This window comes from Muscardinus avellanarius, assembly GCF_963383645.1.
Source record: "Muscardinus avellanarius genome assembly, chromosome: 18".
Lineage (NCBI taxonomy): Eukaryota > Metazoa > Chordata > Mammalia > Rodentia > Gliridae > Muscardinus > Muscardinus avellanarius.
Window position 1 is genome coordinate 47,330,306 of NC_137804.1, and position 21,653 is coordinate 47,351,958.

The window sequence follows — 21,653 nt, forward strand, 5'->3', positions numbered from 1 at the left end:
AAGATGGAAGGAACTAGAGAACATTATGTTAAGTGAGATTAGTCAAGAACAGAAAGAGAAGGGACATATGTTCTCTCTAATATGTTCAAGCTAGGGAGTAGTGGTAATACCAGAGGGACTCCAGATGATGGAGGGGAAATCTCAGCAAAGCTTGAATGGAAGGATAGGAGAGGAAGAAGGCTGAGTTGTTCAATGGAGGAGTTACATACGAATATGTGTAATCACATAAATACGACATGATTAACCTGGTCACTCTCTATTGGGGGGGAAAAATGGAGGGGGAAACGGCATGAAGCACAATGTAAATGTACAGCACTCTCAATATGTTCCACTTATAAAAAATAAAAATTAAAAAAATTTAAATAAAAATTAAAAAATTAAAAAATTAAAAATGAAATGTATGCATATAAAAACTAGAATGAAAGCAGGCCTCTGAATAGCAGGAAAAAAAATAAAAACCATTTGATTTTCTACAACAGGGAGGAAGGGTTTGATTTCTTATTAAACATTTTATGGAAAAGTCTAAAAAAATTGGAAAACTATATATAGAATGTTTTCCTTGAAGAGTGTTAGGAAAAAAGACACATAAGCACTAGATGAATATTGGGTAAATCACTGAGTTTTCATAGTCGTGGCTTGTTATGGGTCTCAATAAGTTGCTGAGAGCTTGGCTAAGTGGCTGATGCTGGAACCTGTGATGCTCTGGTCTCAGCCTCCCAGGTACTGAGATGACAGGTGTGCGCCACCATGCCCCACTGCAGACGATTTCTGGGATGGTTACTGATTCCATCGTGATTATTGAGGTTGCCTTTGACTTTAACTTTAACATAAATTTTATCTACTTTCCTCTCTTTTGCCACCTGATAATTCAGACACAGGTCATCTTTGTATAATGATTATGTACTATGTATGATGCCTATTCTTTCCTTAACTAAAAATTACTCAGAGAACTGAGCATGGTAGAAACACCTGTCATCCCAGTACTTGGGATGCTAAGACCAGAGGATTGCAGGTTTGAGGCCAGTCCAGCAACTTAGTGAAATGTTTCCAAATAAAAGCTAAAAAAGGCTGGAAGTGTGAAATGTCCCTGGGCTCAAACCCTACTCCCAATTTTTTCTTAGTTGAATTTATATAGTTTTCACCTTAGATTTTTAGTCTTGAACATACTGTGGTAAAGGTTTTTATTGAGACAATCATCGGTCTCTACTCTGAATCACATGTCCAGGGTCCATGACCCCTGCTCACTCACATTCAGTTAGCACTCAAAGATGCACTGAGAATTTGGTGGAATAAGACCATCATGCCACAGGGACTCCTGCTCACCCTGTCCTGTCCCTCAGGGCAGTGGACTGTTGCCAAGTCTAAACTTCTGGGCTCTCAGCAACTCAGGGCTGCTGTGGTCCTCAGAGCCCTGCTGGACCATGATGAAATCATGGTGGGCATTGAGAAGCCGAGGCATAAACATGTTTTTGCAAAGTGTTTTCATCAGGATGGAGGTGACAGGTGTAGAGCCCCAGGCAGTGGGTCCCTGAGCTCCTGGATGGGAGAGCAGCAGAGCCATGAATAGACAGGGCACTGGAGCTGCTTTGACCTCAGCCAACATTGCTCATGACTCCGTTGGTGCCCCCTTTCCTTCTTCCTGTGTCTCTGCTTGGAAGCCTGTCTGCACACTTTGCACAAGCCCAGGACATCTGGCAACAGGGGGACGCCATTGTGCCCACACAGACGACACCTGCATCCTGCTCCTCACCTGAGCAGCTCAGCCTGAAAGCAGCACTGTCCATGTATGGGGGAGCCTGAGATGTCCTTCTCTCTGTCTCTCTTCTTCCTGATCCTGCAGCTCTTGCTCACGTCCTCATCCTCCATGGACGATGCTTTCACAATGTGTTGGAAATATCAGATGCCGAATATACAGAAAGAAGGAGACCTGGTGCTGGGGCTCTTTTTCCAACTTTACTATGCAACGCAGGATTTCTCCATGGTCTGGTAATCATCCTTAATGAAATCAAAGGGCAGGGAACCTGGTATATAAGTTCCACTCTAAACCAGTGTTATGGCTGTGTGAATTTCTGCATGTTTAATGTCTTCTTTTTTGGCATTTGTGACTGGATACAGATGCATTCGTCCTCTGAGCTACACCACCAGGTCTACTTTTAATTCTTTATTTAGAAACAGGGTCTCACTGTGTTGCAAAGGGCCTCACTAAGAAGCTAGGGCTGTCTGCAAGCCACGATACTCCTGTCTTAGCCTCCCCAAATATGTGATTACAGGCTTGTGCCTCCACCCTGGATTGCTGCTATTTGTTTTTATAAAAACCAGCCTCAGCAAATTAGGACAGCTATCTTTAAGAAAAAATAAATTAAATTAAGAGAGTTAGGATGTTTTTCACAGGTAGAAAGACCCTAGGCTTGATCTCCAGTGCCACATGAAAATAAAAACGTTTTGGATGTATCACAAAGGTAGATTGGCCCTGGTTTTCATCACAATAATCACACACACACACACACACACACACACACACACACACATGAAAAAAGTTTTTTTAATGAATTATTTCAGAAATATAAGGCTTTGAGAAGTAGCTCTAAAATCCAAGAACTACTTTTGGTAAATCTAGGTACAAAAATAGCTGAGAAGGGGCAGATGGGAGAAGAAGAAGGATCAAGATATATTCTCTATAAAGATGAAAGTCCAGGGACACAAAGAGAAGATGTCAAAACCTACAAAAATTAATTATAGGTCCTGAATACTGTGTTCACGTTTGAAGAAAAACATGATGACCAGCTGGCTCTCTTAAATGTTTGTGGATTAGATTATAACTACTCTGTACAGCATGAGGTGCTCAGAATCCCTCAGGGAAGCCTGAGAAAGGGGAAATTGTTTCCAAAGCTTTGGTCAGCAGGCAAGGCAGAGGGTGGCTAAGGATTCCTGAACACAGGGAGAATGAGCCCTGCTTGTGGCTTGGTTCTTCTCTAAGACTAAATGGAGGAAAGGTTTGTCTGAGCTGACCTCTTGGCTCATGGCTATAATCTCAGCATTTGGGAGACAGAGACAGGAAAATAACAGGTTCAATGCAGGTCTCAGAAACTTAGTGAAACTCTTGGTACACTACAGAGACCTATTTTCAAGAAAAAACTATTATGTGGAGAGGGTGTGGCTCAACAGTAGAAAGCCTACGTTCTGCTTGGGTTCAATCCTCAGCATCATAAAACAAGAAGGTTTATGAAGAAGGGTGTGAGCCACATTCACTCATTTCCCTAACAACTTCCTGCTCCTGTTGTGCCCATCAATGCACCTTGAATTTATAGAAACTTCAGCAAAGTGGTCCATTTGATAGCAATAGCATCCAGCACATCTCCACCTTAGCCTACTCCAAATGTCTCACAAATTTTTCAATGTTAAAAACACAGTTTGCTTCTCAAAATCCAATAGCCATTCCAAGGTCACCAGAGCCCTGGGAACCTTACTCACTCAGGGTCCACAGGCCAAGGAACCTCTGAAGAGCATCCTAGGTCTAGCCTGTCTGGTGCTGATGCTGGCTCAGGACTCAGCCCTGAACCTCCTAACCTCACCTTCTCCCTGATGCTGCTCCTCTGTCCAGGTGGCTTTGGAAGAAATACCAACACGTGCTGGCCTTTTACTTCACCATCGAGAAGATCAACAGGGACCCGCACCTGCTCCCCAACCTGACCTTGGGGTTTCAGCTTTACAATGTCTACTCTAGTGAACACAGGACCCTTGAGAACCCTTTGATGTGGCTGTCAGGAGGCAACGTGTTTCTCCCCAACTACGTGTGCAAGAGCAATTACAGTCCTGTTGCCGCCATTGCTGGGACCTCACCAACATTTTCAGCTGAGATTGGAGCCCTGTTGCAGCTCTACAGAACCCCTCAGGTAAGTTGGCCAAGAATTCTGTAAAGAAATGTGCAGATTTCCCCTAGTGCTGGTCCCTAATGTGTGATCAAGACAAAAGTGGAATTTGAGTGTTTATCACTCATGAGGGTTCAGGTGATTGGGTCTCAGTGAATTCCCAAACTCTTGAGACTATCATTAGTGTGAGGAGAAAGATGAAGAAGGAGCTCTGGCTATTAAGCATCTATGTGAGCAGGACATGGAGCTCACCTGTGATCCCAGTACTTGGGAGGCTGTGGGAGCAGGACCACAGGTTGGAGACCAGGCTCCCTAGGCAACTCGGTGAGATCCTGTTTCCAAATGAAAAATTTTGCGTTGCTGGGAATGTGACTCAGAGGTAGAATGCCCTTGAGCACAATCCCCAATGCAAATATAAATAAATAAATAAATAAATAAATAAATAAATAAGCCTCAGCTATATATTAGTCTCCCACACACTGGGAAGATTGACTCTCGATGGCTCATACCTGTGAGCCTCCCTGGAGATGACCACAGCATAGAGACTGTCCACTCAGGACATGACAACTTCAGATGCCTCCACCAGAGACTGTCAGGTGTAGGGAGAGCAGCCCCTGGGCATCTGGCTGGCATTTGGGGCAACAATAAAGTCCATTGTGCCTCTAAGGATCCCAAGGAGAGCAGAGGCTCAGACACATCCATCCTGGGGCTTTACCCACAGCCTCTGCCCAGCCTGCCTTGCTCACGTCCATCCAAGCACATCTCTTGAGAGCCCACCCAGTGACATTCCCCCTAAAGCATATGATTTGGGATTCATTGTTGGAGAACCCAGCCGCCTGGAGAAGTGGGATATGTCTGAATGAGGTGGTTGTGGGGCATAGTCTTGGGAAATGTATCTGTCCCTCTATCCCCCATCTCACTTGCTGCTTTCTCCTGCCATGAGCTGTGAGCTCTGTCCCTCTCCCATGTCTTGTCACCAAAGTCTCTGACTTGGAGACATCTGAACATGGGTAGAGGAATGGCAACTCCAGGACCTCTAAATCTGTGAACCTAGTAGACCTTTCCTCATCTCAGCTGTGGTCATCAGGCACTTTGGTCAGAGTGATGACAGAGCTGAGGAATCGGACCTCCCCACATCACTGCTTCTTTGCAGGAATCTCTGGAAACACTTCTAACAATCAGGATGGTGTCACTGCCAAACATAGGCAGTAGCTTAGCAGAGTTGTCTTCAGGGAGAAGTATGTTTGAGAAAACCAGAGAGTGTAAATGGAAGTAATCCTTAAGGTGACCTCAGTCGTTGCATCCATAAATGAAGTCCAGACTACCAGGAGGTCAGTGTAGTAAGAAGACATTCCATCATCAGGGTGCACAGTCAGCATGGGTCACTGGTGCTGGCTCTGTTCCACAAGAGCAAAATACAACCTGCTACCTCAGCGCTGTACCCCATGCCATACCTCCTCATTCCCAGGCAGGAGGTGGAAGCAGTAGCATATTTCACCTTTCCATTTCTTTGCCTTTTGAAATTGTGATACTGTGCACTGAAACCAGTGGCATTATCCCTCTAAGTTACAACCCACAGATCCATTTTATTTTTATTTTGAATCAGAGCCTAAGTTGCAGAGGCTGACAAAGAACTGCGATCCTCCTTTCGCAGTCAACCAAGTACAGGGATAATGATTGTATGTCAGTGTGTCCTCTTCACTTTTTAAAGGTAAGAACACTCAGATATGCAGTGCTTTCTGTGCCCACAATGAGCGAACAAATAAGGTCTATAGGTCTTCCCCTGAACTCAAAAGTATTTTATTCAGTTGAATCTCTCTCTCTCTCTCTCTCTCTCTCTCTCTCTCTCTCTCTCTCTCTCTTTCTCTCTCTCTCCTTCTTCCTTACCCTCTCCCTCTCCCTCTCCATCTCCCTTTCTCTCTTTCTCTGATTTGAATTCGGGTGGATTCTATTCCAGGACAGAGAACCTACATTTTTGGTTAATTAATTTTTTGCCTTGGAGACAGACCTCAGAAGCATTTTACCTTCAAACTCTACCCCCAAGTTTATTTCTTATTTGTATCATAGCCTCACTGTGTTGCAGAGGGCCTCACTAAATAGTTGAGGCTGTCTGAGAACCGCGATCCTCATGTCTCAGTCTCCCAAGTGTTGCAATTACAAATGTGTGCCACCAAACCTGGCTCATTTTTTTCTTTGAAACAAGGCCTTGCCAATTTTGTGGTGCTGGTCTCCAATGTGAAATCCTCCTGACTGAGCCTCACAACCACAGAGGTCACTGATGTTTGCAACATTGCCTATCTGATTAGCCCTGTAATATTTATAAATCTATTCCTTTCCTTTGAAAGACAACCCCAAGGCCCAATAAACTCAGAATCATATTTTGTTTGCTTTCTCAGGTCACATATGGACCTTTTGATCCTATGCTAAGTGACAAAGACAAGTTCCCATCACTCTACCAGATGGACACCGAGGACAGCTCTCTGATCCATGCAGTGGTGTCACTACTGCTACGTTTTGGGTGGACGTGGGTGGTGATCTTCATATCTGATGACTTGAAAGGAGAACAGTTCCTTCAGGCTCTGAATGTGGAAATGGTGAAGAAAGATATCTGTGTGGCATTAACAGAAAGGCTTCCTGCCTTTAAGAAAGCAGATACAACAAGTATCTTCCCCACCCTGAGCAGGCTTAGCATTCCATCTGCAAATGTGCATATACTCTATGGAGAAGCAGAGAGTCTCATCATAGTGGACCTCATGGCATCTTTATTTCTCACCATAGGAAAGGTGTGGATCATGGCAGACAATTGGGATATCACTGGGGTAGAGACGCATCGAATATTGCATTCTTTCCATGGAAGCTTCTCATTTTCACAACACAAACGAGAAATCCCTGGCTTCCACAACTTTCTCAAGACTGTCACCCCTTCCCAGTACCCAGATGATTTTTTCTTCAGTAAATTTTGGACTTCCCATTTTAACTGCTCACCCACTGGCTCACCATGTGGGAAGATTGGAGAGTGTGAACCAAATACCTCCTTAGAGACTATGCCACAATATAACGACATCATGACCTTATCTGATTCCAGCTATTTCCTCTATAATGCCATGTATGCCGTGGCCCATGTCCTCCATGAGGTGCTTGTGGAGAGAATAGCACAGGGATCTCCAGAAGATGCAGAGCATCCCAGGCCCCCTCCATGGCAGGTAAGGCTTCTCCAGGAGCAGGCCAGGGCTGAGCACCTGCTGGTACCTGCATGTTCTATACTGAGGGGTATTCTGACTGTGTTTTGTCTTAGACCAGCAGGAGCTGGGAACAAGGAATATGGCCATCTTCATACTGTCTCTAGGCATAGCTGGAATTTTTACCCATGTGGGGAGAATTTTGCTCCTGGAAGCTTCCATTTCAGACTATTTAATTAGAAACTGACCAGGAAAGCATTTTCTATTGCAGGATGAAATGCTTTGCTTTCAAATATATGAACACAACTCATAAATGAGAGGTTGATTAAAATTTCTCTTATCTGCACTTTTTTTAGAATGTATCTAATACTTGGAGATATAGACTCAGTGCTCATGTATGATTCTGAGTACTTTGCATTGATAAAGTGGACTCTACCTATTTAGACTCTATTACTTTATATGTCTATTACATATAAGATAGGACTCTGGGAAATGAATTGTTCCTAAGCCTCCTCCTCCGCTTTCTCTTTCTCCTTTTTACTCTTTCATATTATTTTGGAAGTGGGGACGTCCCTTTAAATATTTTTCAATGTCTAAATTTTTATAATAATTTTGAAACATGGTTTCAAAAGTTTGTGTAAGCCTCACTCAGAGGCTAAGGTGTGCCTTGAACCTTAGATCCTCCTGTCTCAGCCTCCCAAGTACTTGGTGACAGGAATGTGCCACTGCATCCAGCTTAGGCATCATTATTTTTCCCAAACCTATAAAAATAACTGGAATGTAGCTTTTGGCTCCACTTTTAAGTAGGAAACCATGGATGGTTTCTATCATCTCACACTGCCCTCCAGGTTTGAGATGGCTGTTTATCAATTTTAATCCTGGCTGATCTGAATCTATGTCAATGTATGAAATATGTTTTTCAACTCATTAACAATAGTCAACATCACTAATCAGATTCCTGGAATATCTAAATAAGTTTACTCTGTAGACAAAGGCAAATATGTAAAAAGCAATGTCAGAAAGTTTCATCTACCATCTACTTTTTATTTTCCCTATAATAATATTTAATGTGCCATTTGGTTCTTATGAGAAGTTGCCGCTTAGAAAAGGAGGTCACTGTGTCCAAATTGATTGCAAAGGTGGAGGGGTCAATTATTTAGAAAAGCAACAAATCAGAGGCTTGTGATTTTTCTCAACACAGTGCCCTGGGCACCAGAGATCCACAGATTAGCACGCTCGATTTAAAACCTACTTAGAATTCAGAGTTGTTTTTTTTAGTTGGGAGACATGAATAGATCCCTGTCATGTTCCAAGAAAATAGCCTGGTCACTAAGATGGTCCAACAGCAGAGACTAGGGTCCCATATTCTGCCTCCTTAAAACCTTCATTGATATAAAACTGATAAATACAATCAATTGCACACATTTAATGTTTCTGGGTGGTTTTTTTTTTTTTTTTTTTTTTTTTTTTTGGTGGTACTGGGGTTTCTGGAAGCCCTTCTACCTCTGGGTTACACTCCCAGACCTATTTTATGTTTTATTTGGAAACAGGGTCTCTTAAGCCAGCTAGGCTAGCTTTGAACCTGAGTGATCTTCCTGTCACCACCTAACAAGTGGGGGGATTACAAGTGTGCACCACCATGCCCGGCAATCTTTCTGTTTTGATGAGGTATGACGTGCAAACACCAGGCTGCCCTCCCCAGCATGGAAGTTCTGAAAAGCCCCACCCCTCTTGTGGCCTTACTAAGTTCAAGGATTGGTTTTCAAGCTGCTCCAAATAGACTTTGATGGTCAGGGTTGTGGCAGAGGCTCTGCCAATGCCAACCTCTTGGCACATCCTAAAATCCCTGGACTCCAGGGCTCCACCACTGTGCCCATGAGAGAACTCTTCCATTCCCTAGAGCCCACGAGAAGATGACCATTAAAATATACCAACCAGTTATCTTTCACCAGGAGGAATCCTGATCCTAGGGAGGTGGGAAGAAGGACTGCCTAGGAATTAAGGGCTTTCCACCTTCCATTTGTATGCACACCTCATTGCCAAATCATTGCCTTTCCTCCAGCTCCATCCACGCCTGAAGAAACTCCAGTTTACCAACAATGCAGGGCAGCTCATATCCTTAGACAAGAAAGAAAACCACGGGGCCACGTATGATATCCAGAACGCTGTGAATTTCCCTGGTGGCCTTGGGTTGCTGGTTAAAGTAGGGGAGTTTGCCTCTGGAAGTCCACTCCATCAAGGCTTGGTCATCAATGAAGAGATCATAGAGTGGCCTATTGGTTTCATACAGGTATGATTCTGTTTCCTTATTGAATAAACAAAGAGGAACATAAGTAGAGTTGAGGCCAGGTGTGATGGAGCATGTGTGTAATCCTAGTAACTTGGGATGCTGATACAGGAAGATTGCAGGACAGCCTGAACAACATAGCAAGACTGTTTCAAAGACAAAAAGAAAAGGAAACACAAACATAAAAATAAAATAAGGCTAGCTCAGTTGTAGACTTTCCCTGGCTTCAATCAGTAGTACCACAGTAAAAAATGGATTGATAAACACAAAATAAATAAACAAACAAATAGGATCTTGAAGGGCTTAGGGTACATCTCGGGGGTATAGCTCTTGCCTGGCATGCTCAAGGCTCTGGGTTCAATCCCAATTACTTCAAGAGTAGTTAAGTAGAGTCCTGAGGTGATGCCAAGTGTGAATCCTTTATCTCAGGACCAAGTGGTGTGTCACACACTCTGAGTCTCTCTGTAGATTTGTTGTAGAGAGAGAGTGTCAGTCCACAATCCCCATCAAAGATGCAACATGCAACTCTATAATATTCTCAGGCATACCAGCTGAAAGAACCACAGAGAATCTCATACAGAAATAGGGTGACATAAGAAGAGAGAGAAGTCTGGGTGTGTGGCTGGTGATGTTTAAACCCAACATGATCCTGTGCCATGGTGACATTTGGTGATAACTTGAGGAGACACATCAGCTCATCATAGGAGCACTGAATCAGGTGTCCCTGTAGGATCCCATGGTGACCTTTGGTGTTATGGGAGATGACCTTCTCTTCCATCAAAGTTCTTTCTTATTTGGAGAGAGATTCTGACTCACTGTTAAAGTAGATAATAACACAGCGCACTCTAACCATCACCTGGTTTCCCTCAGACTCCTCAGTCTGTGTGCAGCCAGAGCTGTGGCCCAGGATTCAGGAGAATCCCCCAGGAAGGAAGACCAGTCTGCTGTTTTACCTGTGTTCTATGCCCAGAGGGACACATTTCCAATAAAACAGGTAAATTTCACAGCCAGCCTACAGTAATCTTCTCTGTCACATTTCTCAGGGATAGGAGGTGCTGTATGGTATAGGAATTTGACTTCTGGGTTGAGCATGTATCAGGAAAACTTTCTGCTGAAGGCTCTGGGTCAGTGTTATAAGCATGGCAGTCATCCTATCATGAGAAGACCCAGGGTTGTGGGAAGGGACTTGGTGACATGACTGAGCCACAGGAGGAGCCATCTGGACCCACAGTGATCTCAGTGTCCATGGGAGAGTGGGTTCAGCATTCTCCCAGTCAGAGATGGGACAGACTGCTCAGGGACTTCTCTTGAACATCACGGGCATCCTGTCCTCATAGTAAGTTTGCAGAGGTGACCGTGGATTAGATGTGGCAAAGAGGACACATCAACAACTATGAACTACTGATGTTTCCCCTCCAGATGCAGAGCAGTGTATCCAGTGCACCCCGCATGAGTACCCAAACACTGAGAGGAGTCACTGTCTCCCCAAGGTGATGACTTTCCTGGCTTATGAGAACCCCTTGGGGATGGCTCTGGCCTGTGCTGCTCTGGGCTTCTCTGCACTCACAGCTGGGGTTCTTGTGGTCTTTGTGAAGCACAGAGACTCTGCCATCGTCAAGGCCAACAACCGCACTCTCAGCTACATCCTGCTCATCTCCCTCACCTTCTGCTTTCTCTGCTCCTTGCTCTTCATTGGCCATCCCAACATGGCCACCTGTATCCTCCAGCAAATTACCTTTGGAGTCGGGTTCACTGTGGCTGTTTCCACTGTCTTGGCCAAAACTGTCACTGTGGTTCTAGCCTTCAAAGCTACTGGTCCTGGGAGAAGGATGAGGCAGCTCCTGGTGTCAGGGGCACCTAATTTCATCATCCCCTTCTGTTCCCTGATTCAGGTAATGCTGTGTGCAATCTGGATGGGAACCTCTCCTCCCTTCATTGACACTGATGCATACTCTGAACATGGCCACATCTTCATTGTGTGTAACAAGGGCTCAGTCACCGCCTTCTACTGTGTCCTGGGATACCTGGGCTCCCTGGCCCTGGGCAGCTTCACTGTGGCTTTCCTGGCCAGGAACCTGCCTGACACCTTCAATGAAGCCAAGTTCCTTACCTTCAGCACACTGCTCTTCTGCAGTGTCTGGGTCACCTTCCTCCCTGTCTACCACAGCAGCAAGGGGAAGGCCATGGTGGCCGTAGAGGTCTTCTCCATCTTGGCCTCCAGTGCGGGGCTCCTGGGCTGCATCTTTGCCCCCAAGTGCTACATCATTCTCGTAAGACCTGAGAAGAACTCTCTGAAAGGTCTGAAGGACAGAAGTTGTAGGAGAAATAAGATTTCTGAGCACTTTTCTCATAAATCTCCCCCTCTTTTTTAAACCTTGAGAAAAAAATCTAGCCCAGTTGTGAGTTTTGTTGTTGTCTTCCTCTCTTCCTCTTCCTTCTAGATACTAAGGATTGAGCCCAAGGGCATTCTACCTCTGAGCTACATTCCCAATCTTGTTTTTTGTTTTTAAACAGCTCTCTCTAAGAGTCTGAGAGCCTTGCTAAGTTGCTAATTCTGTCCTGGAACCTGAAATGCTCTGGTGGCAGTCTCCCAGGTACTGGGATAACAAATGTGCACCACCACATCTGGCTGCAGACATTTTCTGGAATGATCACTGATTCTATAAAGATTACTCAGGTTGCCTTTGACTCTAACTATAACAAACTTTTTCTGCTTTCTTCTTTTGTGCCTCCTGCATATTCAGAAGCAGGACATCTTTCTATATTGAATTATGTAATATGCATGATACCTATTTGCTCCTTACCTAAATATTACTTAGCGAGTCAGCCATGGGGGCACACACCTATCTTCCCAGTACCTTGTGGGCTGAGATAGGAGTTTAACAGGTTTGAGGTCAATCTCAGCAACTTAGTGATATGCTGTTTTCAAATGAAAAATAAAAAAGGTTGAAACATCCCTGAGCTCAACTCTTGGTCTCATCAGTCTTTATTTAGTTGAATTTTTATAGTTTTGACCTTAGAGTTTTATTTATTTTTATTCATTTTTACTCACTGTGGTTTGAGTTTTCACTTAGACAATTATTTTGGCTTCCACTCTACATTCTGAGTCCAGGGCCCATGCCCCCTGCTTGCTTACCTTGAGTAAGTGGTCAAGGAGCATGTGACAGCCAGGGTTTGGTGGAACAAGAGCTTCATGCCACAGAAGCCATGGGAGGCTTTCAGCATATCAGGAGGCGAGGGCCATGCAGTTGTGGGCAGAGTGGAGAGAGGAGGTGAGGGTGAGGCCCGGGTGGTTCTTGCCTCTTTGTGTGAAGAGTCAGCCCAGGCCTCCTCCCTTCCTCCTCTACTGGGATCTGAGTGCACTTATTGCTAGACCTAGGGTTCTGGGAGTGGAGGTGTAGTCCCAGGTAGCTGTTTCCTGAAAGGAACACTTTCTCCAAGAGGGTGTGTAGATGGCTGGCACTGCCCACCCTCCATGTGTACACAACAAAGGGCTGTTCCCAGTTATAATACACAAAGTCCCATAAGGTGTGTAGAACACTTCCTGCACATGGAATGCCCCTTTTTCCTGGTTGTCTATCATACAACCCTTTCTCCCTTAGGATGAAGTGCAGCCATGGTTACACCTCACTTTGTCCATCAAACACACTCAGTCAGCAGGCTGGTGGGCAGGGATGGGGGGGTGCTCAGGTTTCTACTCTCACTAGCCAGGGAACTCAGGAAAGCAACCCAAGTGCACTCTACCAGTTCTCTCACAGATGAAGTGGGGATAATATAGCAACAGCCAGGTATGGTGCTGCATGCCTGAAATCCCAAAAGTGGGGAAGCTGAGGCAGGAGGATACAGGTTTGCAGCCAACCTCAGCTACTTAGAGAGTCCTCCAAAATTTACTGAGATCCTTTCTTTAAATAAAAGATAAAAGAGGGCCAGGCTTGGTGTCTCATGCTTGTAATCCCCAAACTTGGGAGGCTGAGAAAGGAGGATCACACAGGTTCGAAGCCAGCCTCACTGGCTTAAGCGACCTTGTTTCCAAATACTAATATAAAATAGGTCTGGGAGTGTAGCCCGGAGGTAGAAGGGCTTCCAGGAACCCCAGTACCACCAGAAATAAAAATTAAATAAAAGATAAAATAAGGCTGAGGTAGGAGTGACTCAGAGGTAGAATATCTCTGAGTTAAATCCCTCATACTACCCCCCATAATTATACACACAAATATAACAGAACTTAAAATTAAAAGGAATACTCAATATTTGTAAGTTATTCCTGGATTTTTATGAGAAATGCTATAGAAGTGTCTGAACATTTATTACTAATACATTAGAAAACTTTGGTATTTCAAAATAACCCCTACAGACAAAGGAACAATTTACTTGAAAATATCTAAACCCATAGGTGCCTGATTTGTGCATATCAAAATAAATAAAAAATACAATTACAAGCATAATCATGTGGAAATTCTATCATTAATAAGGTTAAAAGAAATCTCTGAACTTACATAGTAAAACACCATGATGAGTTTGGTTCATGTAGGTACCCTGTGACTCAGAAAGCCTGCACAAGTTTTGGGAGTGAATAGTTTAAGAGTTAGCTACTGTGTCCAGTGTATCTTGCACCGTGTAAGCAGACAGCCAACCCCTTTGACTCAACTGGTCAGCCCCTACTTTCACTCAGAATTGCATAGGAAAAGTTTTTTAATTTTATTTTTTGTGGCACTGGGGACTGCGTGTCTTGTCACACACAATTGTTGTCTTTTCACAATGCCCTGAGGTTTATTCAACACTTGAAGTTCAAAGCACAGAGAAACCGGGACTTGATAAGTGGAGGTAGGTTAAGTTTGAATGTTGGGTGGTTGCTTTGACAAACCCAATTAGCAACAAATGAGCATTAAACAATACATGTCACACAAGCAAGTCTAACCATTTAGGCTGAATAAGTGTGCTGGACAACACACAGTTATATAAGTTCAGAGCACTTTAATTAATTAGACAAATAATATGGTACAAACAGGGAGTGGGGAATAATGAAATCATCACCTCTGGCTACCTCCTCTTTTGTGACCTGGCCTTTATTTCAAAGAACCCATAGTTGATGGGCCACTGATACAGTCGTGATAAAAAAAACAACATGCATCATTAACTTTTGCACTTAGTACGTGCACTGCCCAGAGACAAGAGGCACCACCTGTCAAGAATTTAGTTACTACACATTACCTTATTTTTATTTTATTATATTTTATTTGGTAGTACTAGGGTTCCTGAAACCCTTTTACTTCCCAACTATACTCCCAGACCTATTTTATATTTTTCTTTGGAAACCGGGTCTCTTAACCAGCAAGGCTGGCTTCGAACACTTGGGATCTTCCTGTGTCTGCCTCCCAAGCAAGGGGATTACATGTATGTGCCTCCAGCCTGGTTACACATGACCTTATTAACAAATGTAATAACTTCCCAATTAAAAAATAAACCTAACTCTGTGTCTAAAAACTGGGGACAGAAAGTTGGGCAGCATTCCATTTTGGGGCTCTCCAGCATTTCTGCCAGGTAAGCTGCTTCTCTTCTCTTCCCTTTCTAATTCCTACTGACTTTGTGATAAAAAATTTGTTGTAGTTGCACGGAGATGTCTATTAATTTCAATTTCCTGATTCAATTTATCAATTTGAATGGAAGAAAAGAGCCCAAAGTGCTGTCAAAACTGTAACACCTTCCTGTGTTTGCTCAGTGCCATGCGTGTTGTGATGCAGGTGGTTATGTATCTACTGGGCAGGGCTGAGAAGAGCCACAGAAAGTAGAGCCCACCACGAGGGGACAGGAGACTTTGCCAGGAAGTGAGCATCCCCCAGCCCACCAACCTGAGTGCACAGAGTTGCAGAGGGATGCTGGGTCAACATAGAATTCTCTTTGTTTGAGATATTTAAGACCATATAAGCATGAGGACTTAGTGCAGATTTATCAGAGAGACCAGCTCAGGCTAAAATACTGGACCCCTACTGGAGGAGGAGAACATGCAGGGAAAAGTTTGCCGCCATTACTTCCTTTTCCTCGGCATCTGCGTGGAGATATTTCCCAAGCAAGAAATTGGCTAAGCTTAAAGGAAGCAGAGCCCCAAGGGGAAGTGTTGTCTCTGGTCAAAGTACTCCCCCACTCTTAGATATTCTTTCATAACTACTATTCTTTTGGTAATGATTCTTTTAACTTTTCACACGAATTGCTCCAGTGATGTAAGATCAGGACTGTGAGAGAAACTGAGTTCGTGGAAAAAAAATTTTCTAGTAATTTGTCTAAGCCTCTAAACGCCCTTGGCTTTGCTCAAATGGTAATAAAATCTAGTCAGAATTCAGATGCTGTGGAAGCATTCCAGTCACAGCAAGTACAAACGCAGATTTCCCCTCTATCTCTAATCATTAACCTATAGTAAAAGCCTTAAGAGTCAGCTGAAGTCATTAGCCCTAAAAACTTGTAAGGGAGGCAACCAGTGCCTCTGTTCACCCCCTCTCCTTGTGATCTGGCCTAGATTCAGAGAAGATAAAATTTGTGTGTGACTTCAAAGCAGCCTAGTTGGTGAGCATCTAATACTGCCCAATACAATAGAGCTGAATGCTACGAAGATTCTTGACCTTTACACCCAGTATGTGCGCTGCCCGAGACAGGGAGGTACCATGTGGCTAAGAAATGAATATGTCAGAACAAAGGACAGATATAATAAATGTGTAAGTGTGAAAGAAAGGAAATATATGGTGAGAATAAAAAAGCATTTTTGTATCAAGAAGAGCTTATCCTAAGATTGTCCCAAATGGGAAAGAGAGAATCAGGGTAATCAGAAAAGAAGAGGAAGTTGCAGAGGGTTTGTGATAGGAAAATGGATTATAAAAAGAGGAATAGGCTTCTAATGAGCCTATCGTGTGAGAAAAAGTGCTCAGCAGCTAGAGAAGTATATCTGACAACTAAATCTAAAAACTTCATGTTACTTTTGGTGTTTATCTGCTCAACTGTGTTGTGAGCTTGTTTAAGCTTTCAGACTTTGGATGGCAATGCAGACGAAACTGGGGAGACCTCCATCACATCCCCTTGGATCACCATATCTCCCCATGCCAGCCATATGGACTAAGCCCTAGAAACGGAAAGTTCTGAAAAGTTATAGGAGATTCCATGAGAGGCTGTATTCTCCAAGCCCTGGGCGTGCCTGTGCCTTCTAGAATTTGCCCTTTGGAGCTGCCTGTCTACAAGGGCAGGGGGCTCAAGGACAGGGGGCTGGATTTGGTCACAAGATCGGGAGCGAGTCTTGAATGCCGGACTAGTGTCTTTTTACTTTGTTTACATGTCCTTTACTATTGTTTTGTGGTGATTACACTTCTCTTCTTTTTTTTTTAAACTATTAATCTCACTGGTGAAGGATATAAATTTTCCTGGGTTCTTGTAATAACATGTCAATTGCACTAGAGGCATTTGTCCATGTCAGATTCTTTCCCGGAGAGGAATCTCCAGTTTTAGCGCCGGGAATAGGTACTTAAAGGAGTTTATTTCATAAAAAGGGAAAAAATCGCTGCAGATAAGTGGCTGCAGAACTGTACCCGAAGCCTCTGCACACCTTTCTGAGAAAACTTGGTCCCGAATGTACTCAATGGCCATATTCAGTGCTGGGCATATTATTCCCGATTAAGCCAGTATGTCGCAAAAGTTACCTTATTTTCTTCCCTGGAATGTTCCAGATTTCACAGCCTTTTCTTAAGGGTAGTGTTGAGGTCATGTGACTGATGCCCAAGTGTGCCCATTTTAAGGATATACAGGAGAATTAGAAATGAGGAATTTACGGCTGGCTCCTCAGTTCATTTTGAGTTAAGTTATGCATATGAGAGAAGATGAAGATTCACTGAGGAACTTAATATTTAGTTGGGGTAGGAAGAATGTAAATCAAAGATAAGAAATTTTCAGTTAAAAGTTTTGTCCAAAAGTTCAGTTAGATAAGCAGGAATGAGTTCAATAGATGGGTTGTACATCCCAGTCACTACAGCTAAAAACAATGTATCAACTTATGCACACTGATTCTTTTTTTTTTATTGGTGCACTGTATTCATACATCATAGTGGGATACAAACATTTGTAGACATACATGCACACATCGCCCAGTCAGCCCCCACCCGATCCCCACCCCATTCCCTCCCCATCCCTCCTGCCCATGCTTGGCTTAGTGGTTGACATCTAGTATTATAGCAATTTATCCAAAATTAAAAATGATAATTTCACATAACAGTTTCATTTGTCTGATACCAAGCTTTTGATGACTTAAAGATAACATTTCAATATTTTTTTTGCTTATTTTCTTACCAGAGAATATTTTTTTCTTTTTTTTTAGGTGAAAGTATCATATATTTATATATTCATTTTTCAGAAAAAAAATCTATCCTAATATGGAAAATGGACTCTAGATACCCAAAACGATCTTGAAAAAGAACAAAGCTAGAAGATATATATTTTCTGATTTCAAACCATATAAAGCTACAATAATTGACACAGTGTAGTACTATTCTAAAGGCAGATATATAAACCATTGGTGTTAAATAAGAGCCTAGAGCTAAATTCTTCCCTATATTGTCAAGTTATTTGTGAAAAGGTTTCCACGAACATTTGGTGGAGGAAATACTAATCTTTTAACTAAATATTGTTGAAAAATAATAATTACATGCAAAATAATAAAATTGGACCCTTACCTAATCCCATATACAAATATTAACTCAAAATAGATAAAATACCTAAATATAAATCTTGACTATAAACTTTTAGAAGAAAATCTGGGTCATAAAACCTTACAACATTGAAATTGGCAGTGATTTCTTGGATATGATTTCAATGGCACAGGCAACAGAAGAGTATACAAACTCCCTAAAAATTAAAAAAAATATTGTATATCCAAAGACAATGTAAACAGAGTTGAAAGTTACTAATAGAATTGGATAAAATATTTCCAAATGCTATATCTGAAGGTATATTAATATTCCAATAAGACATCCTAAAATTAACAACAATAAAGGCAAACAATACAATTTAGAGATAGGTAAAAGACTAACATAAATAATGAATCTCCACAGATAACCAATCTTAGTTGTCTGTTCGATGGAAAATCTTGTTTCTCTGGTTCTGATGTGTGTTACCTATTTCTTCTTTGTAGTTAATCTCTGAGTATTTTCTCTAGCACTGGTTTTGAAGACATAAATTCCTTCAGTTTCTGTTTGTCATGGAAGCTTCTTATTTCTCCATCTAATTTGATAGAAAGTTTTGCTGGGTAGGAAATTTTTGGCTGGAAGTTGTTTTCTTTCAGAGTTTGGAATATGTTACTCCAAGCCCTTCTGGCTCTCATGACTTGGTTTGGGAATTATGGAGTGATTCTAATTGGTTTGCCTCTAAATGTCACTTGTCCCTTTGTTTTTGTTGCCTTTAAGATTCTCTGCTTGGCTTCCACATTGGTTATTTTGACAATTATGTGGCGTGGAGATCCTCTTTTCCGATCCTGTCTAAAGGGAGTTCTATAAGTTTCCTGGACCTGTGTATCAACCTCTTGCTGTATGTTTGGAAAATTTTCTGCTATTACTTCCTTGAAGAGATTGTTGATCCCTTTGGTTTCACTTTCTTTTCCCTCCTCTATTCCAATTATTCTTAGGTTGGCTCTCTTAAAATGGGCCCATATTTCTTCAATGTCAGATTCCTGCTGTCGGATATTTTTTTCTAGATTAGAAACTATGCATTCATTTTTGGAATGATCATCTTCTAAGAGCGAGATTCTGTTCTCCATGTGGTCTAATCGGTTGTTCATGCTTTGAATTGAGGCCTTTGCTTCATTAATTGCATCATTTATCTCTTTTTGGCTCTCTCTGAATTCTTTTCGAAGCACCTCTATTATTTCTACAGTTATTATCCTGATTTGATCTTCTAGAAATCTCTGATTTTCTGTTTTTTCGGGTTCTGATGTTGTGGGGTTGTGGGCATTCATTGCTCCATTGTTATTCCTCTTTCCCATGATTTCGGAAGTTTGTGCCTTCTCTGGGTTCTTCCCTTGGGTCACTATGACTTCGCTTAAGGTGCTCTGGATCTCGAGTCTGTAGTATCTCTGACCCCACTACTCCTTTACTGGGTTGTATCACAGATTCTCCGACCCAGGGTGTCGATAGAGGCTGCTTTAGACTAGGGGGGGGGGTTTCCAGGTTGGGCGTTCACCTATGGTGTGATATCTCTGCCACCGTCACTCCCCAACTGGGTCAAGTCCCAGGGCGTACAGTACTGGGATGTCTCCTCTGTGGCCCGCAAATTGACTCACTGTTCTTGAGTACGCAGAGGTAGCTGTACTGGACTTGGTGAATTCACTGCTGCTGCCACCGGTGGCAATATGGCGCCGCTGCCACGCCCTCGGTCGTGAGGCTGCCGTATTTTTTCTTCTCTGGTTTTCAGTTCCACTCTGAGTCCCTGCAGCATGTACTGAGCTCAGCCACTGGGAGCTTTAGATGCTCTGTGCGCCAAAAGATCCCACCTGGCTGTTCCGCAGCGGCTCACCTCGGCTTGCTGTAGCTGTCCCCGCACTATGATTCTTATCTGTTATCTGGGTTCTTGGGAGGATGAGATTAGAGGATCACAGGTTTGAGGATAGCCTCAGCATCTTAGCCAGGTCTTCAGCAACTTTCCAAGACTCCATTTCAAAAGAAAAAAATAAAAAAGGTTGTGAATGTAACTCACAGGTATAATAACCAGTATCAAGAAAAAAACACCCACCAAACCCTCAAACAAAACCAATAAACCAAGAGCATGTATGCTGTATCACAATGAACCACACTGTACGGATTATTGCAATCATACTGCATGAAATGCCCTAATAAAAGCATTCAAATTAAAAATCAATCTATTATCAGAGAGCAGATCTTAAGTGTTCTCACTGTAGAAAGAGAAAGGTATGCAAGGTCTCCAGAAATTCCACAATATATAGTTGTCTCAAAATATCTCACATATCATAAATATAAGCATTTTATGACTATTTATATTTTTAAAAATAAAAATTGGAAAACTATGTATAGAAGGTTTTCCATGAAGAGTGTTTGGGACAAAAAAAGAGACATCAACACTAGATGAATATGGGGTAAAGCACTGAGTTTTCTTAGTTGTGGCTTTTTACAGGTCTCAGTAAGTTGCTGAGAGCTTGGCTAAGTGGCTGATGCTGGAACCTGTGATGCTCTGGTCTCAGCCTCCCAGGTACTGAGATGACAGGTGTGCAACATCACTCCCAATTGCAGACAATTTCTGGGATGGTTACTGATTCCATCGTGATTATTGAGGTTGCCTTTGACTTTAACATAAATTTTATCTACTTTCTTCTCTTTTGCCACCTGCCAATTCAGACACAGGACACTTTTGTGTAATGATTATGTATTAGGCATGATGCTAACCTTCTTAACCAAAAATTACTTAGAATACTGAGCATGGTAGCAACACCTGTCATCCCAGTACCTGGGAGGCTGAGACCAGAGGATTGCAGGTTTGAGGCCAGTCCAGCAACTTAGTGAAATGTTATTTCCAAATAAAAACTAAAAAAGGCTGGGAGTGTGAAATGTTCCTGGGCTCAAACCCTACTCCCAATATTTTCTACTTAGTTGAATTTATATAGTTTTCACCTTAGATTTTTAGACTTGAACACAGTGTGGTAAAGGTTTTTATTGAGGCAATCGCCGGTCTCTACTCTGAATCACATGTCCAGGGTCCATGACCCCTGCTCACTCACATTCAGTTAGCACTCAAAGCTGCGCTGAGAATTTGGTGGAATAAGATCATCATGCCACAGGGACTCCTGCTCACCCTGTCTTGTCCCTCAGGGCAGTGGACTGTTGCCAAGTCTAAACTTCTGGGCTCTCAGCAACTCAGGGCTGCTGTGGTCCTCAGAGCCCTGCTGGACCATGATGAAATCATGGTGGGCATTGAGAAGCCGAGGCACAAACATGTTTTTGCAAAGTGTTCTCATCAGGATGGAGGTGACAGGTGCAGATCCCCGGGCAATGGGTCCCTGAGCTCCAGGATGGGATGGCAGCAGAGCCATGAAATGACAGGACACCGGAGCTGCTGTCACCACAGCCAGACAGCTCAGGTCTCAGCTCCATGACTCTCTTGGTGCCCCCTTTCCTTTTCCCTGTGTCTCTGCTTGGAAGCCTGTCTGCACACTTTGCACAAGCCCAGGACATCTGGCAACAGGGGGACGCCATTGTGCCCACACAGAGGACACCTGCATCCTGCTCCTCACCTGAGCAGCTCAGACTGAAAGCAGCACTGTCCATGTATGGGGGAGCCTGA

At 43.0% G+C, this 21,653-nt stretch overlaps 1 protein-coding gene across 1 annotated transcript; it reads left to right on the forward strand.

Annotated features, from left to right (window-relative positions):
• Nucleotides 1-1,801: 1,801 nt before the first annotated feature.
• Nucleotides 1,802-21,653, forward strand: LOC308276729 (vomeronasal type-2 receptor 116-like; the record flags this gene model as incomplete). The annotated part of the gene is made up of 8 exons (XM_080715569.1): nucleotides 1,802-1,986; nucleotides 3,602-3,893; nucleotides 6,266-7,072; nucleotides 9,111-9,338; nucleotides 10,206-10,329; nucleotides 10,755-11,633; nucleotides 21,182-21,344; nucleotides 21,512-21,653. 8 exons carry the CDS (start codon nucleotides 1,802-1,804, stop codon nucleotides 21,651-21,653), a joined length of 2,820 nt encoding a protein of 939 aa, XP_080571695.1.